Source organism: Ipomoea triloba, chromosome 9, assembly GCF_003576645.1.
Source record: "Ipomoea triloba cultivar NCNSP0323 chromosome 9, ASM357664v1".
NCBI lineage: Eukaryota > Viridiplantae > Streptophyta > Magnoliopsida > Solanales > Convolvulaceae > Ipomoea > Ipomoea triloba.
This window is the reverse complement of record NC_044924.1, coordinates 11960463-11987382: the sequence shown is the minus strand read 5'-3', so window position 1 is coordinate 11987382 and position 26920 is coordinate 11960463. Positions and strand designations below refer to the sequence as shown.

General features: G+C 34.9%; 2 protein-coding genes, 1 long non-coding RNA gene and 2 other non-coding genes across 8 annotated transcripts; 2 read left to right on the top strand and 3 right to left on the bottom strand.

The window, feature by feature from the left end:
• The first annotated feature begins 712 nt into the window (after nt 1-712).
• LOC116030855 lies at nt 713-1602 on the top strand. The gene is made up of 2 exons (XR_004100452.1): nt 713-849; nt 951-1602. It is a non-coding gene; the product is annotated as an uncharacterized LOC116030855 (long non-coding RNA).
• A 779-nt stretch (nt 1603-2381) lies between these two features.
• LOC116030027 (pentatricopeptide repeat-containing protein At1g26900, mitochondrial) lies at nt 2382-7693 on the top strand. 4 transcript variants are annotated; one of them, XM_031272111.1, is made up of 5 exons: nt 2382-2535; nt 3319-3447; nt 4310-6354; nt 6738-6939; nt 7046-7693. In XM_031272111.1, the coding sequence occupies exon 3, from the start codon at nt 4505-4507 to the stop codon at nt 6266-6268; it is 1764 nt and encodes a 587-aa protein (XP_031127971.1). In that variant the 5' UTR covers nt 2382-2535; nt 3319-3447; nt 4310-4504; the 3' UTR covers nt 6269-6354; nt 6738-6939; nt 7046-7693. The 4 variants fall into 4 exon arrangements, with proteins under 4 accessions (XP_031127971.1, XP_031127973.1, XP_031127970.1 ...); XM_031272113.1 differs by lacking the exon at nt 3319-3447 and having other exon boundaries at nt 2387-2535; nt 7046-7139; nt 7302-7693; XM_031272110.1 differs by lacking the exon at nt 3319-3447 and having other exon boundaries at nt 2387-2535.
• Nucleotides 7694-8329: 636 nt separating this feature from the next.
• LOC116030555 (protein JINGUBANG-like) lies at nt 8330-9921 on the bottom strand. The gene has a single exon (XM_031272840.1). The coding sequence runs from the start codon at nt 9842-9844 to the stop codon at nt 8624-8626; it is 1221 nt and encodes a 406-aa protein (XP_031128700.1). The 5' UTR covers nt 9845-9921; the 3' UTR covers nt 8330-8623.
• A 14862-nt stretch (nt 9922-24783) lies between these two features.
• Nucleotides 24784-24867, bottom strand: TRNAM-CAU. Its single transcript is given in 2 exon segments — nt 24784-24819; nt 24830-24867. It is a non-coding gene; the product is annotated as a tRNA-Met (tRNA).
• Nucleotides 24868-24938: 71 nt separating this feature from the next.
• Nucleotides 24939-25022, bottom strand: TRNAM-CAU. The gene is given in 2 exon segments: nt 24939-24974; nt 24985-25022. It is a non-coding gene; the product is annotated as a tRNA-Met (tRNA).
• Between the last annotated feature and the right edge of the window lie 1898 nt (nt 25023-26920).

The following is a 26920-nucleotide window of genomic DNA, read 5'->3' as shown; positions in this document are numbered from 1 at the left end:
ACTGGTGTTAAGTTCATGGGCAAAATAGCCATTTGATCTTTAAGCTCCCATTTGACTGATTCTGTTCGAGTAATCCAGACCTTGAACACTTGTCTCTTCACACCCACTTCACTGCAAAACTTGTGCACTTCTTGATCATCTTTCTTCTGAATCCTTCGCCCTATTTTCTCTCTACAAATTCATGCATTTGTTGTTTCTGCTACTGGGTGAACTTTGTTCTAAACCTTTTCTTTGATGAGGGCACTTGCATTAGCCCTTGTCTACCACTGACATTGAGATCTTCACTTGATGATTCTGTTGGAGCTCTAACCAGGGGTAGCATTGGTGGGTTTTGTGTCTGAAAGGTGCTCCTACCATGCCTGATTCCTTTGCGGTGACAATTACAAGCTATACATTGATGAACATATTTTATACCTTGATTTAAATAAAATTTTATAGGTTAATTTTATTATTTATATTTTATATTTAATTATATTTGGTATATTTAGTTATATTAGGACCAGAGGACTTAATTAATTTTAAGTAGAATTAAGCTTATAGTTAAATTAACTTAAATAAATAAGTTTAGTGGGTCCCACTTGTTTAGAAATACTGATTATACTTTGCTTTTTTTATTTTATTTCATTTGATTCTCTTATGCGTATGTTTAGACATTACTTTATTTTATTTTCTTTTACTTTTGTTTACGTACAACAGCCAACGAATCCAAAGGCGTAAGTAGGTTCGCGAAACGGAAGGCGCAGGCAGGTTCGGATGGCGACTTCGACTGTTCGGCGGACGATTCTTCAAGGAAATCAAACGAGCTATTGAATTTGAGGTTAAAATTGTGAGAAGTCAGCCTTTGATGGGGTAAGAGCAGTAAATTTAGGGAGAATTGTTGATTCAGAACCCTATAAAAGGAGAGTTATTCTGATGTATTTTGACAGATTATTCCTTTCACACATTTCAAGGCTTATGGGGTGCCCTCTTCTCCATGTGGCATGAATTCTCCACAGCCGTCCACTACATGGCCGCTTGTGTTGGCAACATGGTTCTTCAGGCATTCTCGGTAGCGAATTAAGGTCGTTGGATCAGTATCAGCAAATCTTTGAGGCAATACTTGCTAGGTTGTAGCTTTGTTGTTTAGTGAGGATGGATCAAGATCTGTGTTTGAAGGACCTTCATGCATATGATGATGCTGTAATTCTTTTTCCCTCTGGGAATCCATCTGATCAAGGGTTTGCTGGGATGATGATTCTTGGGCCTGCAGGTTGATTCTTGAAGGTGGATGTGGACTGAAGCCATAGACCTTGGAATCCCTTCAAACTTCTCTTTGCTTCTGGACTCCATTGATGCTAAATCAAGTAACCCTTTTGCTCTTGAATTCAACTTAGGTAGTGATGAGACTTAGCTCCACTAACAACCGACATCCTCCTCTTCGTCCTGTTGTGCAGCCTACACTCTTACTGCCATTACTGCTTTCTCTTTCTCTTTCTTTCTTTGTTTCTCCTCCCCCACCTAAGTGGGTAGTGGGGGAGTTGATGGGATGTTACCTTTGGTTTGCCTGGCTGTATTGGAATTTCAACAAATATGGATAATGGAACCTTAATTAAGCGTGTTTTAGTTAGCTTCAAGGCATTAATCTCAGTTTAGAGTTAGAGTTGAATGTGAAAGAAGAGGAGAGAGCAATGGAATAGTGGAACGTGGAAGGAAGAGGTTAGAGGAAGAGTAGAATTTTGTGTGGGTGAGAAATAAAGTTAAAGATGAAATGACTATTTTGTTTCTGAACTTAACACCAATTTAATAGCTTCACTAAAGGAGGATAATTTGAGTGATTACACTAAGGTGGGACGAGACCAAAATCGTTTAGGACAAAATTGAGAAAAAAAACCACTATATTTGAGGACAATTTTGTGTATTACTTTATTTATTTATTTAAATTATTTTAATTGAATTTTTGTTTAGGCCATGTTTGGTAAATAATCAACCTATCAGCCAATTTTGACTTATTTGACCACTATTAGTTGTTTGGTTAGTAAGTTTTTTGTAACTCCAAAATGCTAAAATTCAAAAGGTTACTCAAAACAGCCTTTTCAATTAGTTTTTTGGGAAAAGAAATTATACCAAACAGCAATCAGCTAACAGTTAATTTATCAAACAACTTTCTACAATCAGCTAATATTATCAACAAATTATACTTTCTATCTCAAACAGCCAACCGCCATTTACCAAACAGGGCCTTAATCTTTCCATGCACATATTGGTAAATTTTATTTTTAATCTTCCAAAACTGTTGACCGCAGTTGAATGACAATAATTGGACGACAATTAGGCCACACGATCCCACACCACATTGACGCATATGAGCGGAATTCATTAATATTAATATTAATAATATAAGTTAAAATCATTCACAATCCCTCAACAGTACCCACAAGCCCTCACTCTCCTCGCCACCGTAGCCTGAAGTCTGAACGCCGTCTACCACCAGTGACCAGTCTCCTCGCTCCTCATCATCGTAGCTTCACCGTTGAAGACCGACCGGCGACCAGAGAGGTAAGGGGCTACTTTCTTTTTATTTTCTGCAAGAACATCTGCCTCTATAATATATATAATTAAAAAAGATTTGATTTTGTTGTCTGGGTATCTTGAATTTTTGCTTCTGTTTATGACTGGTTGAATGTAGAGGGAAAATCGGCCATTTTTTTGAAGGATCTTGTTGGAAGGAAATTTATTAGCTGTAAATTACTAGGATTTGAGTACAAATTTTGGATGTTTGCTTGAGAGAAGCTGTGAAGAACTCACGATTGAGTAAATCTGTGCTGGTGGTTAACTTGTTACATTAATTTAGAGTTTTCTGATTATCTATATTTGTGTAAAATCAGAAATTATGTTAATATGTTCTTTGTTTGAGGAAGAATATTCATCAATTGGTTTAAATGTTTAATGAGCTTTTTATTAGGCTACTTGAAATCATAATCCCCTTTGTATTACTGTATTAGGCATTTATTCCAGTTTACTGCAATTTCTGAGTTTAAATTCCAGTCCAGTTTTCCAGTTCATTGCCCTTACAGTTAAAATTCCAGTACATATTTGACACAGTTGTGGGTTGGAATTTTTTTTTTTTTTTTTTTTGAATATTTGGATTTTTTTTGAATATTTGAAAATTGGGGTTTTAAACCAAACCGAACTATAATGTTAAACCGAATGGTATCACTTTTTCTAATACCGATACCGAAACCGAAAGTGAAAAAAATCAAACCGAATCCCGAAACGCCCACCCCTAGTCCGGTCTCCACCAGCCCCTCTAACGTGTCTGCCTGCTCCACGGTGGCACAGCTCAACCACAGCACCGCTTGGCTGAGCTCCAGCCTCCAGTACTCATTGAGTCCGGCAGTTGGCGTCTCCTCCAACCTCCATCTCCACCGCCACCGACCTCAGGAAAAAAAGGGGTTATTCCATTGTAAGGTCTGTAGACTTGCTTGATGTAGTTTTCCCTTTTTTTCATTATCCATTATGCATGTGAAGAGGAGAACGGGTTGCATGTCCTTTAGCTGTATACCATTGGGCCAAATTCACAATTAAAATGTCTAGTGCCTTGTGTAAATGTGTATCATCTGTGATCTGTGTAGCTCTTTAATAGAGTATTGCATCAGTCTTCATTTATTTATTACGGAGTAATTTATTAAAGTTTTTTCTAACAGTCCAGTATTAGCACTGGTTACTTTATCTGAATTTCTCACTGATTTTGTTCTCAAACAGTGTCTGTATGAATTTAGCTAAAAAAACTTCAGTTAATCGGTAATAATTTGAAAATAAAAAGTTCGGTTCACCGAACCAGTTAAAAATTTAAAATTTTTGGTTAATTCGGTTCATTTAACCGAATGCACACCCCTACCTTGTATTGTATTTAATATGCATTGAAAAGTGTTAATTAAAATCTTAAAAATTATATTTTGACATTTAGGTACATTTGTTAGTATGTTAAAAATTTGGAATTAATTTTTTAATTCGTCAATTGAACTAAAGAATTTTTTTTTATTTAATACAATACAATAATAATTTTATGAAAAAGTGATTCACTACATTTTCATCTCACCAAACACCATTGTGTATTACGAGGTCTTAATGTATTATGGTTGAGAAAACCTGTCCTCATACCAAAATGACTTTTTCTTTTTTAGGGTAAAAGAAAAAGAAAAAATAAGAAGCGAAACATATTCACTAATAAGCTGACTAAATTGTCTTGGGATCCTCCTTTACAATGTGAGCATTGGATCCTAATATGATTACTAGTGCATTGCTCTAATTGAAGTTTTGCTTCTTGAAGGAATAAGATGTGCATCTCATGTAGCAAGAGTAAGATGGTTCGAAAGGTTGCTAAAGGGAAGATGATGGCTTGCTTTTACGAAAGATAACCAGATGAGTGGCTTTCAAAAGCAGGGGATCAAATTCAATGAAGGAGTTGGACAAAAATCATTAATCCAAACACCATGATTTAGAGACCTAAAATTGCTTTGAACTTATGAACACCACCGTTATTCCTCCTCTCCTACGGCAAAAATGTAAACTTTTCTTCCCAAAGTTCTTCCGAATACGCCATCAATCTACACTTTCTTTAAATCAAAATCTCGTTATTCTGCTGCAATCATGCAAAGGAACTTTAGAAATAAGTCAAATCCACGGATTAATGATCAAGACTGGCCTCGACCTGGTCCCCTTCACTCTCAGCAAACTTCTTGCCAATTCGATCCACCACACCAGTTATGCAGCCAAGATTCTCAAATACATTAAAAGCCCGAACCTTTACATGTTCAACACCTTGCTTAGAAGCTATTCAATCAGTGATCATCCAGGAGAGGCCCTTATTCTCCTCAATCATATGAGGGCACAGAGTTTAATGCTTGATCAGTTCACCTTTGTCTCTGCCCTCAAATCTTGTGCCCGTGCTTCTCAAATACGGACTGGTTTAGGTGTTCATTCGGTTCTCTTGAGAAATGGGTTTGTCTTATTTCTCAATGTGATGAATAGTCTCTTGCATTTCTATTGTGCTTGTGGGTGGGTCAGTGATGCACACAAACTGTTTGATGAATTTTCTGTGGAGAGAGACTTGGTGTCGTGGAACACTTTGATGGGTGGGTATCTTTGTGTACACAAGTATAGCATAGTTGTAGATTTATTTAAACAGATACATAGAGATGGTATAGGTGTTAGTGTTACTACAATTTTGGGTATTTTGTCTGCTGTTGGTGAGTTAAAGGGTCATGTTTTTGGAGGAGAATGTATGCATGGGTATTGTATCAAGGTTGGTCTTTCTATGAATTTGAATGTGACCAGTGCTTTGATTTCGATGTATGGAAAAACAAGTGACATTGGTTCAGGGCACAAAGTCTTTGACGAAGCTGATGCAAAAGATGTTGTCTTGTGGAATTGTTTGATCGATAGATACGCTAAAAGTGGAATGCTGGAAGAAGCATTCAAGTTGTTGAGTTTAATGAAGGTTCAAGGAGTGAAGCCAAATTCATCTACCTTTGTAGGCTTGCTTTCAGTTTCTGCAGCCTCTGGTGGCCTTAGTGTTGGCCGATGCGTCCATGGCTACATAAAAGAGCACCAGTTAGTGATAGATGCAATTTTGGGGACTGCTCTTATAAATATGTATACAAAGTGTGGTTTACTCAAAGAGGCTATAGAAGTTTTTGATAATGTGGACAGGAAAGATCTCATGTGTTGGACCGCTATGATTTCTGCCTATGGAGTACATGGCCAGGCAGAGAATGCGATTGTACTTTTTCACAGAATGGAGGAAGAAGGGTTCAGGCCTAATGAAGTCACATTCTTGGCAGTGTTGAATGCCTGTAGCCACAATGGATTGGTTACTGATGGGAAGAGCTGCTTTAGGAGAATGGTGGAGCAATATTCCTTGTCCCCAAAGGTTGAGCACTATGGATGTGTGATTGATCTCTTGGGCCGTGCTGGGTTGTTAGAAGAAGCCAGGAAACTAATCAAGAGCTTGCCCATTGAGGAGGATGCTACTGCATGGCGTGCGTTATTGGCAGCTTGCAGAGTATATGGCGACATTAGTTTAGGGGAACAGGTTAAGAGAGAATTGGAGCAAAGATTTGATGAACATCCAGCCGATTCACTCGCCCTCACTAGTGCCTATGCCATTGCGGGAAGGATGGAAGATCATGCAAGCATGCTTGAGAAGAATGAAGGCAAACCAATCGAAGAATGGAAATACTTTCCTATTGGAAAGAAGCAAGTAGGTTTTAGTAGAGTAGCTGCATGATCAGAGGTCATGGTTCAGTAATGCAAAGGAACAAAGTAGAGTAATGCACCTATCATATTGATCAACACAATCCCAAAAAACTGAAGGTACCAAATTCAACCAGTTTTAATGTCTTGCGCTTCCCAATTATAAAAAACTGGGTTTGCAGCGTTAGTGGTTTATGGAATTATCCTTAAAGTCTCTTTGTTAATGAGCTTAATTATATGCCAATCTTATACTCCGTATTTAGTTTGTTGTGGCAACGGTGACGTCTTTTACAGCCTTTAGTTTGTCTTGACTCTTGATGAGTTGGTGAGTCTAGATTTTACAAGTATTTTTAATTCTAAACTAATATTGAAGCTTATCAAATTCATTTATCACCTGAATCGTTGCCATTGGTCTTTCCCTCTCCCTTTTATTTATTTATTTATTTATTTATATGTAATTTCCTTTTCCTCTATTCTCTGGATCTTCCGTCGGAGATTTCTAGGTCATTTCAATGGGTTTTTCCAGTGGGTTGAGCAGAGAATTTGCCTGCATATACGCACTGATAGCGTATGGTATATTCATACACGTTCATATGCAAGCACAGACGGAGAACTTAAAGTTAGAATTTTGAACAGAAATGGTGCAGACAGTATTTGCATGGCGTTATGGAGGTCATGAAGTTTATCTTATGGTTCTAGCAATGGGTAATTTTTCATTTCTTATTTGCTCTGTTGTTTCTCTTGCTGCGTATGTATCTACATCCGTATATATGTGTTTTGTGTATAAAGACTCTGATTTTGGTTGGTGTAGGTGGGGTGGGGGTGATAGAACAGTGATGAATTTGGTGAATGGTTTGACCATGGGTTTAAGTGCAGCTATTGATCTTCCACCAGGTTATAATCAGGTATGATGTAAAATTGCATTTCATGAGAGTGAATTAACTATGAATTGATGTGAAAAATTGAACATAAGAGGCTTATTATGACTGGTAATATGTTATATTCACCAAAAAAAAAGAAAAAAAGAAGAAAGATTGGATCTTGGAGGATGTTAATTGCTTTAACAGGTTATAGGAGCATATTTTGAGAAACTGGGGTCACAATCATTTGCATTGACTGATGCTGATTATAGGAGCATATCTCCGCCCCACAAATGTGTAGAATAAATTGCAAATTGCAGTGAAAATCAAGAACTGTATTCAAGTATTGATTCATTTGACTTCATGGCTGTGCATGTCAGATTAGCCAGCCTTTCTCCTAAAGATGAAGAAATCATAGGGGTTAATGTTTTCCAGTATTATTCTTTAGCTTGCATTATGTGGGACTCAGAAGAAATGTATGTCCTGAGATACAATTCTGTTGATGAAGTTAACCGTTGTTTTCTTTTGACATAGAAGATAATCTGCGGAATATTGGTCAGTTACTTTGTTTTCATCTATGATAACCCATATTATTTACCTTTCTATAAAACAGTTAAAGTGGATGATATAGTATGCCAATTTTAAGTAGTCTCTGATGGTACTGTACAGGAACCAATAAATAGCAATGAAATTTTCTTATAAAAAAAATACAAAAGATAGATGTGTCACATAATCATTTGTCCCATTACTTCTCGTTCCTTAAGTGCTTTTTTATTCCTAAAACCACATGCAAGGCAATGTCCGATGAATTTAGGGATGACAATTTGTCCCGTCTCGTTGGGAAATATTTTCGGGGAACGAGGAATATATGTAATTCCCCATCAGGGATGGGGACAGGATACCCCACCCTGTCCCATAAACATATATATATATATATATATATATATATATATATATATATTTATTTATTTATTTAAAATTAAAATCTTAGTTTTTAAAATTAAAATTATACTAATTTAAGATTTTGATTAAGAATTGATCGGGACCGTCCCCACCTAACTCCTTGCAAGGACAGGGATGTGGACTATTTTCAATTCCCCACCCTGTCGCCATCCGTATGTGATGGAGGTAAATGATAGTTGAATTAGTTTTTTTTTTTTTTTGAGAATAATTGAATTAGTTTGGTTTGGTCTCTGTGAAGAGCTGAACTGAATCATACCCAGAGGGGAAGAAATAAAAAAGAATAAAAACTATAGTATTATTCATTGATTCCAATCACTGTGTGGGCATAATTACAATTAAAAATAAATGAACTATTTGTGATCAAAAAAATAAATAAATGAAACAACACATTCTTGATCATGTCCTATGACTTCACACTACAGAATTAAATCCTCCAAAAACAAACTGCAGAACACAAACCTCTCCAATCCAATCCACCCCAAAACTCTCTAATTAAAGATTCCAAAAGCACTGCACACACTGTAAAAAACCAGACCAGTGCTTCTTCAAGAAACATTTCTCTTCTGTTACACAGAAGGCAACCTCAAAAACCTGTCTGCAGATTTTTCCTCAGATCTGTCACAATACTTGGGAACCCACCAAACCCTAAGGCTTCTATCAAGGCTCCCACTATACAGCATAAACCCACCCCCCACACTAAATGGAGATGCCTGAAGACACCTAATAGGCCCTTCATGCCCCTTTATAACCCCAACTCTGAAAATCCCACCATTCATCTCCCTCCTCCATATCCCTATACTCTTATCAGCTGAGCCACTGCAAAGAAAATCACCCCCCATTACACACATACACAAAACAGCCATTTCATGTGCTTTCACCTCACACACCCTTTTACCCCCTACCCTATCCCACCCCATCACATACCCATCCGACCCTCCCCCATACACAAACCCCCCATCCTCAGAAACCACCACAGTGTTGAAAGAAACATCTGTATGCCCCTCCATGAGCCCCACCAGGGAATGTATTCTCTCCTTTTCTGTTCTCCTCCACGCCTTGATTTTCCCATCCGCGGAGGCCGAATAGACGACCCCGTGGCTCGATATTAGCCCGTTGATCGCGTCCTCGTGCGCCTTGATCGACTCGACGCATTTGAAATCCGAGAGGCTCCACACCTTCAATGTCTTGTCCCAGGACCCGGAGTATAAGTGCCCGTTGTGGAAGGCCAAACAGGAGATGCTGTCCGCGTGTTGGATCCATAGTTTCTTGTGGTTCCTCCTGGTTTGGACGTAATTGCTCTGCCGCATGAATTTTCCTAGGCAGTCTTTTGTTGTGGGGAGAGTGTCGAGGATCCGGAAAACATTCTCGGACCTTCTGGAAACCTTCCACGCTCTGATTCTGCTGTCTTGGTGGGCCGTGAAGACTTTGTTTCCGACTGTTAAAATGGCCTTGACGGAGCCGTCTCCCTGGCCGAATTTGGTGAATTGGCGGAGATCCGGGTGTTGCCATACGATGATGTCTCGGCCCTGGGAGGCGCTGAGGATGAATTCCCCGCACAAGGAAAGGCAGGAAACGGAGCCGATGTGGCCTGAGAGGATTGCCAAGGACTTGTAGGACTGGGAAGGGGAGATGGGGGGTTTTGGGATGGGGAAATGGAGATCTGGGAAGTCGTGTCTTCTTGATGGGGCTGGGCTTTCGTCTGTATCGCTGCTGCTATTGCTGCTGGGTGCTGATGAGGAAGATAACAATGGAGTTGATAGCCCACCGTTCCTTGAATGCAGCGGCATCTCGTCTTCTTCTTCTTCTTGATTCTCTGTTGCAGTGTAGAAGGGAGAGAAAGAGAGAGAGAGAGAGAGAGAGAGAGGAATAGTGAGAATCTGGACGAAAATTTGAAGCTCTTTATATATATGCTTTAATGGAAAGGGGAAAATTGAGACGTTATGTAGATGCGCATATAGTAAGTCACTAAGTCATACACTCCAAAAGAAAAATTATTTTTCCTATTAAAAAAAAAAGCCATGCTACTCTACAATTATCACTCCATATTAGCGTGGTAGTGTCACCATTTTTTTTTTTTGAGTACTACTGACTCTGTTACAATGTAGTATCTGTTCATAGCTACTTTCTCAACCTACTAAGCACAAAGAGAACCTACTGAAGCATAAAGAGTCAACAATTGCCTCCACTGAGGCTCGAACTCACTCCAATCATCTATGTGGGAGTGTTAACTGGGACACCGGGTGCCACTAAACTACCATTTTATTAGATAAGGTGAATTCCTTATTAATTTAGGGTGTCATCGGCTAATAAACTAATACTAGTAATTTATAAACAATATTTTTTAAAAAAAAATTGATGCTTTGAGGGTGATTAATAAAGAATAGTAATTGTTTAATGTTTACTCCATGAAAGTATTGTAAAAATAAAACTAGGCGCTAAGCACCCCTAAGTCGAGGCAAAAAAGAGTGAAGGCAGTTGGTAGTCGACTGGCCGACTAAGCAATCGAGTCATCCAACTCGGCTCTAAACTTGATTGAGTCGGCCTTTAATTAGTTTTTCAATTCAAAACGACGTCATTTGAGAAAAAAAATAAAAAATTATTAGGTGGCGCCTAGATGCCCGACTAGCGCCTTTTGCAACATTGCTCCATGATGTACTTGTAAAATTAGTAAATCCTATTGCGAGTTGTAAAAAGTTGTATAATAATCTAATACAAAAAATACAATATTAATATAGTTTTCAAGTATATAAATTTTGAAAAATACTTCTCTCCTCTCGTAGAGTACGTTTCCCTTCATAATTTTTCCTCCTAATGTAGTTTACATACACTGAATACCAATGAATTTGATTATTAATTCAATCTACTTGTAATTAATTCAATTAAATAATATCACATCAGAAGAATTTTATTTTAAAGAAGTGTGTAGCATTATCATAAATTGACATAAAATGAGACGAGTAAAATATTACGGCATACTGTAAAATAATGACCGGACAAAAAGATTTCAACCAAAAGAGTAATATGACATGTAAAACTTTTTTACTTTCATAATGGGGTTGCGGGGAGCGGGTGGGATTTTTATTAGCAAATTATTAAATATTTTCCAAAAAAAAAAAAACAAATTATTTAATAGAGAGAGAGGAGGGCGGTGCAACGGCTACTTGGACTATTGACCAAGTCTTACTATATCCATGCCCATGCAGTGACCCCACCACATTTCCATCTTTCTTCATTCTTCCCTTAAACAGCCTGTTGGAACTTGGAAGTAATCCTACACCGCACATTAATTTTTTTGTTTGGTGTCAATGTGTCATCGAACATCTCTCTTTTAACGGAAAAAAATATATATTATATATAATCTCATTTCCTACTATCAATTTTTTATTTTCACACATAAAATATTAAAGTAGACACTTGTATTAAGATTCACATGAAAAAAATAATTTAATAGTGCCTGCTACATAGGGAGTAAAATGATTTAGGAGTCTTTGTAATAAAACTCTTAATGGTGTAGTTTTTTTTTTTTTTTTTTTTTTTTTTTTTTTTTTTTTTTTTTTTTTTTTTTTTTTTTTTTTTTTTTTTTTTTTTTTTTTTTTTTTTTTTTTTTTTTTTTTTTTTTTTTTTTTTTTTTTTTTTTTTTTTTTTTTTTTTTTTTTTTTTTTTTTTTTTTTTTTTTTTTTTTTTTTTTTTTTTTTTTTTTTTTTTTTTTTTTTTTTTTTTTTTTTTTTTTTTTTTTTTTTTTTTTGTCTCATTAAAAGTTTTCTAGACCAATAAGTTAAAATCATACATTCATATATGATACAAGCTAATTATGTTCGTATCATGTAAAATCTCAAAAGTGACAAAAACATTCTCTTATAAACTTTAAGATAGCTGCATTCTTAGGACACAAACCCCAACCAATTAAGTTAGTCATATTGTTAGCTTGGTAATCATAATATTACAGGTTCGGCTTCTAGTGAGAGCAGTCTATTCGCCAACCTAATGTTGTTGGTTTGGGTCACAAGGTGGAATTTATCCACAAAATTATAAATTATAAATTGATTTTTTTCATTCACATCAATTGCATGCATTCGAGACTTAAAAAAAAATAAAAAATTCTTTGACCTTTTTAGTGGCCATGTTGTAATTAATATCCAATAAAAAGTGTTAACTAAAAGCTAAAAAAAATATTTTGACATTTAGGTATATTTATTTGTATGTTGAAAATTTGGTATTCATTTTTTAATTCGTCAATTGAAATAAAGAATATGGTTTTTTTTTATAAAAAAAATTAATTTAATACAATACAATACAATAATAATTGTATGAAAAAGTGATTCACTAGCTGCTGTGCTCATCTCACCAAACACCTACCATTGTGTAAGAAAGTAACTTTTTGTTGTAAGAAATAAATTTAAGATTGAGTTTGCCCTCCTACTACACAAGTCACTTTTAAATTAGTAAATCTTAAAGTTTGAGCAACAATATCTCATCTTTTAATTTGAAGTTTGAGCTTAGCTTCATTCAAACCTAAAAGTTGTTGTTATTTCTTCCATCCATAATACATAGAAGATTCAAATAGAGATGGGAGAAAAAGAGAGAGAGATGCAAAGGTTTTCATGCCTTGAATGAATGAAGAATATGCCTTAGGAAATAGGAAGTAGTTGGTGGATGAATGAAGTTACTTAGAAGGGTGATTTGATGAAGGTAAAGTGATCAGTTCCCTTTTTCCTCTTTTGTGCATGGGCGGTTGTTGTGGCAGCTCAACTGCCTGCAAATTTAGCCGTTTCCTCATAATCGTGCATTTGTTAAGTTACTTTAAAATTCACGAGGAAAAAGGGTATCAAACGCGCAACGTTCACAAGCAACACACACGCCCCAACCCACCAAACTACTACTTATTTTGCATATTAGAGTGAAGCTCTACTTATGCATAAGAAGTGCGTTGAAAGCAAAGTAGTGGGGAGAACTCATGTGTGATGAAGAATAAAGACTAAGCCGATGTCATACGCTTATCAACCATCTGAAAGATCCTCAACACTATATAAGGTATCCTTGCCTCCCAAAGTAACCCGAGGTCCTTACAATCCTTCATAATCAAGTGGTATATATGAGTTCTTAACTTTTAACAGGAACACCAGGGGTTCGACTACTCGCCCAAGATACAATATCATTCTTCCTAATTATTATTTCTAGTCCTCTACTAAGGACTATAATATTCATTATTTATCCTTTGGGCCAGTATCTTGAATTTTGTACCTACTCTTCTTCTGGACCTAGCATCCCGACTAATAAAATAATAAAATTATTATCTTCTTTCTCTCATTTTGTACTTCACACTCAATTTATGATAGATTTGATCCCGGTAAAATTATCAATTACATTTTACGACTATTCAATCCTGCCCAACTCAATGTATGAGGTCTTAATATATTATGGCAAAATTAAAGAAAAAGAAAAAGAAAAGAAAAGGAAAGGAACCTCACACATCGACTAATAAGTCTACAAAATTGTCTAGGGATCCTCCTTTACGTTGTGAACATGGGATCCTACTATGATTACTGGTCTGCTGCATCATCTAAAGTGGGTTCATAATCATCACATACATAAGCCATTTTGCTTCCACCTACAATCAACACTGAAGAATATGCAAAACCCTCTTCCTCTTCTTCTTCTTTTTTATTTTTAGTGACGAAGAAACCTCCAACTAAAGTATAAGACTGTTCTTATTCTTGTAATATTCTTATTTTAAAAAATTTTACATCACCAAATTTACAATAAAAAATAAAAGTATAAAAGGCTGCCTCAGCAGCCAAGTTTAGCAAACTAGCTTGCTACACTAACAAGTTTGCTAACTGTATCATCATATAAAAAAGTTGTTTTTCAAAGTATGTACCATATTATCTAGCAGTTTGCTAACAACTGCCTCTTCAATTGTTTTTTCTTAACTTTTCTGTTTATTTTGATAGAATCTCTTGTGTAACTCCTAATTTAATTCTTTTAACTTTGTACCTCTTGATTTATTTTTTTAAAAATAAAATTTCCCCGTTTTGGGGATTCAAAATTTTTTTTTTTCCAGGTGAAGCCAAAGGTCATTGAATAAGTTTAATCTCATAATCACCATTATATTATGCCAACTAAATTTAGCATTCCCAATGTTATACTCTGATCTTGTTAGCAGTTCATAGTTGCCAACTAAATCATCCAAATGTTTAAGGATTGATTTTTGATTTTGGATATGAAACAACCTTAAATTTTCAGATTACCCACTCACTTGTAGAGATGTCTACAAATTCTCGGGTTACACAAAAAAATAGTGAAAATGAAAAGGAACATTAGACTTTAAGAGCTTGTTTGGTGTGAAAAAATTATAATTCAACTCCCACCTAATTTCGAAGCCAAGTAAATTCCTTTATTTGGTTGGAGAGAATTACAATTCTATAATTTTTACGGAATTAGAATCCAATGTCTCCTTTGATATTTTCAATTCTGTGATTTTAGGAAGAAAAAAGATACCCTTGATAAAAAATTACCTTGTTGTTTTCCTAACCTAAAATTGATATTTCATTTGTAATAATAACACATATGAGCATTTTGATTTTTGAAGGAATTTCAATTCATTTTCCTCCTAATTATCTCATTGTAACCAAACGCCCCGTAATTTGTTTGAGGATCGTTGAATTCACCATAAATGCCAAAATGTACATCTTTACGTAGATAGGATTAGTTTTATCATTTTATAGATATGTCAACTACTATGTATGTGTTATATTTTAAGTTTTTTGTCTTTTGTTATGAAATTTTGTATTGAGTATGAATTCTGTACCTAAAATAAATTATTAATTATGTTTTATGTTATGAATTTGTGTGTCTTGTGTTGTAAAATTCTGTGACTATGAACACAAATTACGTACCTAAATCAGATTTGAAAAATAAGTAAATATATAAGATGTGTATGTGTCTTGTGTTGTGATTTTGTGTCTTATGTTATGAAATTATGTACCTTGTCATTTCGATACAAGGTCTATAATACTATGTGGACCCTAGTACATGATATAAATTGCCATTAATTGCATTAGTTAATTGAAAAAAAGAAAAAAGAAGAAAGTGTCATCCCCCACCATTAACCATTTTCAGATTATTTATGCCTCACCTTGATCTTTTAAAACGTATATTTAAATCTATAAACCATTATTTTTTTTCGCCTAGAACTTTTTATAAGTTTTCCAGGTTACTTGATGACATACGTGGCGCCGGTTTCTTGTTGATTTCGAGTCTATGTAAGCTTTATTAATTAAAAAAAATGAAGACTTCTTCTCCAGGTTGCCTCTCCCCAGCTCCGACTTCGACGATTTACCCGCGCTCGGATACAAAAGTTTGTTCAGCAGCGACGAGGAAACAAAAGATGAAGAGGACGATGACGATGACGATAGGGCCACTATTTTATTGTCAGTGCCGTTCTCATTCTCATCCGACTCTTCGAAGACGTTCCGACGGTGGAGGGCGGAGCGGATCATGCGGCGGCATGGAAGAGAAGAGGCGCGGAGGAGAAGGAGGCGAAGACGGGGTAAAGGACATCATGGCGGTGGTGAAGCGGTCGAGAGACCCGTCCAGGAGCAGGCTGTTGCTGGAGCTCCGGCTTCTGCGGCGACGAAATCCATGGCGGCTTTGCAGCCTGAGCCAGGTGGAAGAAGTGAAGCCCCTCCTCCGTAAATGCTCATTATACCGCGATCCTGATTACCAAATGACTCCTCCAGAACAAACCAAGTATCTATCTTGTTTGGTATATTGGAAGTGCATATTGCAGCCAATGACCAATGGAGCAAAACAATGCAAAAAGAGATGGTTTCTAAACAGAAAAATTCCTAATATGAATAGATAATGCACTTCTTCACTCCAAAACATGATCCCAAATATGACATAATATAAGAATGATCTGTTCTCTAATTTCTAGTTCTGCCACAATGGTGCTTTTTCAAGATATATGCAATCAAGTTAGTTTCTTAGGATAATAAAAGGTATAAATCTGACTAGAAGAACCGAAATATGCAACCAAAAAAAGTATGGGTGCAAGCTGAGAATGGCAAAGAATTACTAATGTCCACAGAACAAAGCTATCTAGACATTAATCATCAGATCCTTGTCCTTGCAGCTGAAAGTAGAGTATCAAAGACATAAATACCACTACTACAGAAAACACCTTTAACGTCGGTTAAAAATCGACGTTGATCTGGCCAACGTTGTATATAAATGATACGGCGTCGGTACCGACGCCGTATGTATTTTTTATTTTTTAAAATAAATAAACGACGTCGGTTATTTAAAAAAATCGACGTCGTTTATTTAAAAAAAAAATAAAAAAATAAGAAACGAAGTTGGTTTTTTAGTAAAAACCGACGTCGTTTATTTAAAAAAAAATAAAAAAATACGAAACGACGTCGGTTAATAAGAATTAACCGACGTCGTTTATTTTTTAAAAAATATTAAAATTATTTTACGAATCTACCTAACACCTGTACAGTATATTTCCAATTCACACATAAGTTTCAGAACCTGTGTAACAAATTAACATTTATAATTCACAATTGATCAAACTAATAAAGTTCTCAATTAATCAAAGCTAATAAACATCACAACTTATCAAACTAATAAAGTATACTAGAATAACTAATAAAACATTGAATATTCAACATAAATCTCACAATTCAATAACTAATAAACAACAAGTATTTAACATAAATCTCACAATTCATGAAGCTAAAGAAGTCATCTATCAACCCATTCATCAACTAAATATTGGCACCATATGTCTCTAACTTCATCAATTTCTTTTTGATTGTATGGCAATCTTCCTTGTCTCTCCAAAAGCTATAAAGTTTAAAAGAGAATAAAAAGAATTAATAACTTAGTATTTTAAAAAATATGAAGGAGAAAGATATTTTATTAAAGTACTTGCCTTATTCATTCCCTTGCATGTTCCCAATGAAATGATTTCCAAAATAAATTTCATCACATAATTTGTAAATTAATAAAATTCCTACAAATACATAATAATTTCTAAAAATTCAAAATTTTGAATTTATAGGGCCTAAAATAGATAATAGTTCCTAAAATTCGAAATATATTATAAATAATTCCTAAAATACATTAAAGTTTCTAAAAATTCAAAATTTTGAACTTATAGGGCCTAAAATACATAATAGTTCCTAAAATTCGAGAAATTTATTATAAATAATTCCTAAAATACATAATAATTTATTAAAATTCGAAAATATGTTTTTATAGGGCCTAAAATACATAATAATTCTTAAAATTCGAAATATATTATAAATAATTCCTACAAATACATGATAATTTCTTAAAATTCAAAATTTTGAATTTATGGGGCCTAAAATAGATAATAGTTCCTAAAATTTGAAATATATTATAAATAATTCCTAAAATACATTAAAGTTTCTAAAAATTCAAAATTATTAATTTAAAAATACATTAAAGTTTCTAAAAATTCAAAATTATTAATTTATAAAACCTAAGATACACAATAAACCCTAAAATACATAATAATTTTTTAAAATTCGTAATATATTAACAAATAATTCGAAAATTAAAATATAATAATAAAAAAAAAGAAATACTTACCGGCGTGGGGGAGGCGGCGTGCGTTGGCCGGTGGTCGCGGTGGGCGACGATGGCGGGAGGTCGCGACTTGCGGTCGCCGGTGGTCGTGGTCGGCGACTGTGGCGGACGTCGCGGCGGGCGGGCGGCCGATTCCTCCAGACGGTGAGGAGGGCGCTGTGGCGGGCGGTGGTTGTGGCTGTGGAGGGCGGTGGCTGTGGCTGGGGCGGTCGGTGGCGTTCGGTTGGCGGGCGGTGGCTGTGGCGTTCGTTTTTGGAGTTTTAGCGTAACACTTCAGATCTGAATGGTTTGTCCGTTGGGGGACTTTAGTAAGACGCTACGGCGTCGGTTGGTGAAACAACCGACGCCGTAGGGTTTTATTTTCTTTTTTTTTTTTTTAAAAAATCGGAAAATACGAATTAAAAATTATATATATACGACGTCGGTTCGTAAGTGAACCGACGTCGTATTTATTTTATTTTTTTATTATACTATACGGCGTCGGTTCATTGCCGAACCGACGCCGTAATGCTATTTAAAAAATAAATAAAATAAATTAAAATATAAACGACGTCGGTTCGTAATACGAACTGACGTCGTATATTAATTAACTATTTTTTTATTGGATACGACGTTGGTTTTTTGCGAAAACCGACGTCGTATCCCTATTTAAAAAAATTCTAAACATAAGTAATTTTTTGACGTCGGTTTTTTAAAAAACCGACGTCATTTAGGCGACGTTAAATACATTTCCTGTAGTAGTGACTACTTAGAATTCAGCCCTGTATATCGTTCACCCAAATTAATTAAAAGCTAAAAAAAATATATTTTGACACATTTAGGTATATTTGTTTGTATGTTGAAAATTTGGTATTATTTTTTTAATTCGTCAATTGAACTAATTAAAGAATATGTTTTTTTTAAAAATTAATTTAATACAATACAATACAATAATAATTGTATGGAAAAGTGAGTTACTACGTGCTGTGCTCATCTCACCAAACACCTACCATTGTGTAAGAAAGTAACTTTTTGTTGTAAGAAATTAATTTAAGATTGAGTTTGCCCTCCTGGCCTAGTACACAAGTCACTTTTAAATTAGTAAATCTTAAAGTTTGAGCAACAATATCTCATCTTTTAATTTGAAGTTTGAGCTTCAAACCTAGAAGTTGTTGTTCTTTCTTCCATCCATAATACATAGAAGATTCAAATAGAGATGGGAGAAAGAGAGAGAGATGCAAAGGTTTTCATGCCTTGAATGAATGAAGAAGATGCCCTAGAAAGTAGTTGGTGGATGAAGTTACTTAGAAGGGTGATTTGATGAAGGTAAAGTCAGTTTCCTTTTTCCTCTTTTGTGCATGGGCGGTTGGTGTGGCACCTCAACTGCCTGCAAATTTAACCGTTTCCTCGTAACCGTGCATTCGTTAAGTTACTTTAAAATTCATGAGAAAAAGTCTCAATGGATATCAAACTCGCAACGCCCACAAGCAACACATGCTCCAACTCACCAAACCACTACTTATGTTGCATATTAGAGGGAAGCTCCACTTATGAACAAGAAGTACGCTGAAAGCAAAGTAATGGAGAGAACTCATGTGTGGTAAAAAATAAAGACTAGCCGATGTCATACACTTATCAACCATCTAAAAGGTCCTCAACACTATATAAGGTACCCTTGCCTCCCAAAGTAACCCAGGGTCCTTACAATCCTTCCTAGTCAAGTGGTGTGAGTTCCTAACTTTTGCTAGTATCTTGAGTTTTGTACGTACTCTTCTTCTGGACCTAGCGTCCTGCGTCTGGACTAATAAAATTATTATTTTCCTTCTCCCGTTTTGTACTTCTACATCCGATTTATGGTAGATTCGATTCCGATAAAATTATCAATTACATTTTACAATTATTCAATGACTCAATGTATGAGGTCTTAATATACTATGGCAAAAGAAAAAAAAAAAAGAAAAGAAAAGGAACCTCACACATCGACTAATAAGTCTACTAAATTGTCTAGGGATCGTCCTTTACATTGTGAACATTGGATCCTACTATGATCCTACATTGGATCCTACAAACACAAATTATGTATCTAAATCATATTTGAAAAATAAGTAAATATATAACGTGTGTATGTGTTTTGTGTTGTAATTTTTTGTGTCTGACGTTATGAAATTTTGTACCTTGTCATTTTGATACAGGGTCCATATATAATACTATATGGACCCTAGTCCATGATATAAATTGCCTTATTATTGAATGTCCTCTTAATATAATGATTATAACTCTTTAAAGTATTTATAAGATCCTATAATTAATTTCATGTAGTGACAGGCCATATCAATAACCCATTTTTGAACGGATTGGGTCCAACAATTTTGGACCCTTATAGGGACCAAACTTTTTTAACTCGGCCCGGGTTATTCGAACCATATACTAAAAAAAAAAAAAAAAAAACCTAAACTACGTAGTCGAAAAATTTAGAATCCCTGATAACCTAATCACTTGTCAATTTACCATGTTGATTGTTGAATGTCTTACCTTTGTAATTGACTAATTGTGCTATTGTACGTGGCTTACAGGTTACAACTTACTAATTTAGTGATTCAATGAAATTTTTAAAGAGTATAGTTTTTTTTTAACAATGAACTTTTTATAATTAAAATTTTGGATCTTGTGCAGTAGTATGATTTCTCTTCATGTCAATTATAGAGTTACCAGTAACACTCAAATAGATTTAGACCCTGAAAGTGCCTAATTTTGAACAGCCTACTACGGAATAAAGTGAACCAACCTAAGCCTAAGGCCCTGTTTGGTAAATGGTTGTTAGCTGATTGGGCTGGGTGTTTGGATTAAAAAGTATGATTTGTTAATAACATTAGCTGATTGTAGAAAGTTGTTTGATAGATTAGCTGTTAGCTGATAGCTATTTGGTATAATTTCTTTTCTCAAAAAGCTAATTGAAAAGGCTGATTTGAGTAGCCTTTTGAATTTAAGCATTTTGGAGTTACAAAAAGCTTATTAACCAAACAATTAATAGTGGTCAAATAAGCCAAAATTGGCTGATAGGCTAATTATTTACCAAACAGGGCCTAAAAGAACTAAAGCTAGTACTTTCGACGTATGGAAAAAAACAAACGGCATTGGTTCAGGGCACAAAGTCTTTGACGAAGTTGATGTTAGAAAATATTCATACAAACGCAACAGAAGCATCAATCGTTTTTATTTTTTTTATATAGATTTTACGTTATTGAGAGGGTTGAGTAATATTACCCTTGAAGCGTGCTTTGACAGAAGCAAATCCTAAATCGTTCAATTGTCCGGCCTCGTGGGAGTTTTTCACCTGAAAAACTATTTTTTCTTTTTCTAACAAATCTCTCTGTTCTCTTCTAATCTCTTTAAGAAAATGGCAATAATATTTATATAGTATGTATGACTTGGACCCAAAGGTGCTAGTCTTTAAAAACCCAAGATGACCTAATATCGAATTAATTCATTAATCAACTATTAGTGTATTAATTCAATATCGATAATTTCTTATTGATTTTTTTTAAAATTTTCAGCATTGCCCATTAGTTATACAATTATTATTTTATATATTTATCCTCGATCTGAACTCTTATTATTATTTTTTAAAAATTTTGTGAATTGAAGTACCAGGGTGCATGGATCACTTGTAGTTGTTGTTGATGGGGTGCACAATGGGCTAGTAGAGAGTTTAGTACGATTGCGTTGGTATTAAGTGAGGCAAGATACGTAGTTCTGAACATTGGCATTTGATTGATTTGTGGCCTTGAAAATATATTTGTGGCCACCAATGTTCTAGTGGCTTCTCAAACCAATTCTTTTCTTCCTCAATAATTCGCCAATCACCAATCCATACCCAACCCTTTGCAAAAATTGATCTCCTTCCAAGGGTTTGTCCTTCGGTTTTTTATAAGTGCCAAAAGATGTTATTTTTAAAGGTCAATTTGGGATTATTATGTACTTAATTATTTTGAGTCACTTGTATTTGGTTATTGAGGAAAAAGCTATGAAATGTTATGAGATGCGTTACAAAGCTCCATAACATGTGCATTCAAGGAGTGTCATAGGGGCTTAAAACAGAGTAATTTTAGAAGAGTGAGAAGGAGAAACTATCAGAGTCAGGACCACAATCATGATGGAGGCTCGTGGCCTAACTGCTGCATGTATCACGCATCGCACCACGAGTGTGGTCGAGGCTCTGGGCGGATAAGTGGCTCCATCCACGATCGTGACGGCGTGTGTGGCCGGAGGCATGAAGCTTTTGGACGCGAATTCTTAGCTTTAAATGGGCAATTTTTAGTTGTAGTTAGGGAGTTAGATCATTTTTCAGATTTTATTTCTCTCTCTAGATATTTTAGCTCTCAAAGAACACTCTCAAGTCAATGAGAAAAGAGATCTAGCTTGGAGGTATTGACAACAACTTTGATCTAGAGTCAAATTCTTCTCAATTGTGGATTTTAATTCTCTTTGGATTGAAGATTGGTAACATTTCTCATTTCAATTCCGTATTTCCATCTTCTTTCAATGCTTATCTTCAATTTCTTGTGTTTGCAAACTAAGATCATGAGTAGCTAAATGTCTAGGGTTAGGATTGTGAATTTGTTGCAATTGTGCTAAGTGTGATGTTGAATTGATTGTTTAGAGTTGTGATTGTGGAAATTATGTGATTTCATGTTGGAGATGGATGATTTGTATTGTATTCTTGGAGTGGGGCCCAACTCCATGGATAGACAAGAGACTGTGAGATAACTTTGATTCTATTTTCAATCCCCGTCTGAGATTCGAGAGGGCGTAGCCCGGGAAGAAGTGTAGACTACGTGTTTGTTGAAATGACTCATAGAGACATGTTGACACTCGGGTGCTGCATTGTCCTATGATAAGCTGTAGAAACTGAAATCGCTATGGCATGCTAAACACTTCTCTTGAAATGCAAGATCTACGCACAATCTCACTCCTATCCTAGACACTAAAATGCACATTGCAATGAATGAGTAATCTTACACCCATTTTCTCTCTATTTGAATTTCTACTTGCTTACTCACTTTCTCTTGTGCACTCTTATTCTTGTCTACATTGTTGAACAATGCTTCATTTAAATTTCGTAAGTGATAAGCTTGAAGTGCCTTGTCGAATTGCTTGAATCTCTCTTGACTTCTAAATTTACAATCATTAGAGACTGGTACTTGGGGATTTCATTCCCGTTTTATCTTCCCATCCACCACTATATACAAAGCATTGTCGAAATGCAATTGTCAATTTTGCAACCTTTTTATATTCAACAATTCGATTGAAAATACTGTTGCAAAAATCGGTCTAGGCGCCCCTAGGCCGTGACGATTTCTCCCCTAGGCGGCTGCCTAGCGCCTAACTCGACCGACTCGGCCGAGTTAACTCGTCCATTTCGATCGAGTTAGCCTAGTTATCTCGGCCAACACGGCAAAATTCACTCAAAGTTAGGCGAATTAATCCGACCGACTCGGTCTTGCTAATTTTTTTTCTCTATATATATATATATATATATATATATATATATATATATATAGATAGTAATAAAATGTAATTATTATTGAATTAAAATGTGGTCGAACAAGGTTGTAAAATGGAGAACTGTTTTTATTTCTTTATAATTTACCTTTAGATTTTTATTTATATTTAACTATGTATAAATTAATTAATTTATTTTAGTATTTACTATATTTTTTTTTGTTTAGTGACAAAAAATATTATATAATATATTTATCTTTTTTTTTTTTTTTGGTTATGTATTGTCTAATATTCACCGTATGTGTTTATGCTCCCATTAATATCATTACCCACGTTAAATATCAATTCTTATTTTAATTGCAAATCTTTATTGTCATAATTTTACTATAGCAAATCAACATAATTATAAAATAACAAACTTTATAAAAGAATAAACCTCATAATTTCTTTTTATATATAAAATTTAATAACATTAATAGCTTTTAATAATATAACATAATTTTAATATTTCAAATATTTAGTCCGTGCATCGCACGGGTAGCATACTAGTGTTCACTAATGGGTACTTATCCTTTGTTTATTTATACATTTTCGAGATGATTTTTTCAACCTATTATTTAAAATTATAAATAAAAAAGTGTTTTAATAATTAATATTATCGATATAATATTATTATTACCTAAATAGTTATTAAACACAAAAAAGAATAATCACAATTTTAGTCATTCAATTGTTTGCTACGTAGTATTATATAATTTAGTCTTTCATATTTAATTTTAGTAATTGTGATTCGTAATTGCTTTACCATGTTTTAAATATAGTTCTTAAAGACATGGTTGAAAAAATCGTTAGACGCCATGTATTTTTCTATATTATTTTTTATTATTTAAAAATTTGTTTAAACTTTTTAAATTTTGTAAGACTAATAACTATAAATTATTTAATATTTTAATAGTTAATATTAAAATATTAAATATTAACCTAAAAAACATTTAGAGTTTGAACAATTTAGGGTTATTGCGCTCAAAACAATGTCGGTTTGAGTGAAATAATCCATTAAAAAACAAAACGTCAATAGCTAATCGGCCGACTAGGCGGCCTAGTCGGTGCCTAGAAGGCCTAGGCGACCTAATCAGCCGCCTAGAACACCAATTATGATGATACGCTAGGTGGCTGGTCGTCGGCCGACGCTTAGCACCTAGGCGGGATTTTTGCAACACTGCTTAAAGGTATATAAAATACGTTAAGAGACTAAATTTACAACATGATAAAACATTTGGTAGCTATATTAACTAAACTAAAATCAAAAGTTTTCAAAAAAAAAAAAAACTAAAATTAAAACATGAGTAAAAATGTAAAATACATAATAGTTAATAATAAAAAGACCAAAGATTGTGATTATCCCATACAAAAATGGGTTACTTTTTAAACAAAACCCACCAGGCCAGCACTAAACAGTAGGAGAAAAGTGATGGGGTGCGAGAGGCTCGAACTCTCGACCTCAGGATGACTCTTTGCTATGAGACCTACGCGCTAGCCAACTGCGCCACCACCCCCTTGTGTTTATAGCGCAATATTATCTAATCAAAACCAATCAAACCAACACTAAACAGTAGGAGAAAACGTATGGGGTGAGAGAGGCTCGAACTCTCGACCTCAGGATCACTCTTTGCTATGAGACCTACGCGCTAGCCAACTGCGCCACCACCCCCTTGTGTTTATAGCGCAATATTATCTAATCAAAACCCACCAGGCCAGCACTAAACAGTAGGAGAAAAGTGATGGGGTGAGAGAGGCTCGAACTCTCGACCTCAGGATGACTCTTTGCTATGAGACCTACGCGCTAGCCAACTGCGCCACCACCCCGTTATGTTCATAACACAGTATTATCCAATACTCATAATTGATTGTTTACATGTTTCGTTATTGAAGCATATGGTGTAGTACTGTCAAAATGGGCCAAAGCCCGCGGGCCGGCCCGCACCCGCGGGCGGGTTAGGGTCATGAAAAAATAGGCCCGCAAAAATGCGGGCCTAACGGGGCGGGCTAGAATTGACCCGCAACCCACGCGGGTTAGCCCGCGGGCCAAGCTTTTTTTTTTTTTTTTTTTAATATAATATATAAAAAATATGTATAATATATATTTAATTTTTATTTTTTATTTATATTTTTTAAAAGCCCGCGTGGGGCGGGCTAGGGTTATAGTAATCTTAGCCCGCGGGCCGGCCCGCAAAAGCCCGCTAAAATTTAGGCCCGCGGTGGGGCGGGCCTAATGGGGCGGGCCGGCCCGCTTTGATAGCCCTATGGTGAATGGTTGTTATATGTGCGTTTTCCTTAATAAATTCCTATAATGTAACATAAAAGTTTAGAAACCATCCAATTTGTTCACATGTCTTTGTACACAACAAATGACTAAAATTAATATATATATTACAAATCAAAGTATTTTTTGTTATATAACTTATAGTCTATTCATAAAATTCGTTAGTATTCTTAAATGTGCACATCTAAAATGGCTAAATCAACAACTAGAATTTGAGGGCACTTCAATTCCACGTCAATTATAGAAGGAAAAAAAAAACAATTCATCATCCATTTCATTATATTATTACCGGTAGTTATTAAGGATGAACTTGTAAAAATGAGATTCACATTCTTTTTTACAGTTAAGGTGGTCAATTAGAGTTTTTATGAGTTAGGTTGCTAATTCCATTGTTAGAATGGTAAGAAAGGCAATTTTACCCGTATCCTTAATATTTATCAAACCCTTGGTAGACTTTAGTTGTGCATGATTTTTGATATTCTTAGCTGCCTATTACGTTGTTTCCTTGATCAAACTTGTTCTTGAACCTTATCTCTTTCCATAATTAGAATGCTATGAAAACCTTAGCTCTTTCTATAATAAAGTTTGTTCTCAAACCTTAGTTTTTTGACAACCTTAGCTCCTTCCTTAAATTAAGATGTTGACAACCTTAGCTCCTCAACAACTTTAGATGTTTTTTTTTTTTTTTTCAATTTGAGTTGTTGAGAACATGACTACAACTTCTTTGCTTCTTTAATGTGCGTGCAACCTTAGATCTTAATTAATTGAACAATCTCTCTTGCCTTAATTAATTTGTGCAACCTCAACTGCTCCAATCTTACCTCGTTATCCTTTTAATTTAGTCCTTAACTGCATCAACCTCGGCTACTACAACTCCTACTGCGTCCTTATTTCGTTTGTGCAACCTTAGTTGCTCCAATTAATTTTCCTTCAATTTTGGTTGCAACTTATACACGTTCAACTGTAGTTGGTCCTTTAAATCTCAATTGCTAGACCTTAGCTGTTTCTTTCAATTTGATTTGCCTGCAACCTCATATGCTCCTTGATTTAATTTATTCAAACAATTTTAGCTGCTTCAATTAAATCTCCATTTGATCTTATTTCTATCTAAAATTAATTTTTGGCCTTAAGATACTAGACTAAAACAAAAAGAAATAAGAGTTTTAATTTTTCATCCAAAATGCACTTTGACTCATCAAAATCTAATTACATATATTCCTAACACTTTCACTCTCTTGATTTGTGGCAACCCATAATCACATAATATTTAGATTGTATTCAATCTATGAACAATCAAATCATCAATATGATTATAATGCTAAACTGTGCTCAATGCCTTTTTATGTGTTAGATGAATAAGAAATTGTTAGAGGGTTTAGGGGTCGTTAGATCTTTCCTCCTTGTCTTGTTTTCTTCTTTTTGAATTGTGTGACAGTAGTTC

What these genes read in the sequence shown, in the direction of transcription:
- LOC116030027 (XM_031272111.1), top strand. Translation starts at nt 4,505, where the DNA reads ATGAACACCACCGTTATTCCTCCTCTCCTACGGCAAAAATGTAAACTT.
- LOC116030555 (XM_031272840.1), bottom strand. Translation starts at nt 9,844, where the DNA reads ATGCCGCTGCATTCAAGGAACGGTGGGCTATCAACTCCATTGTTATCT.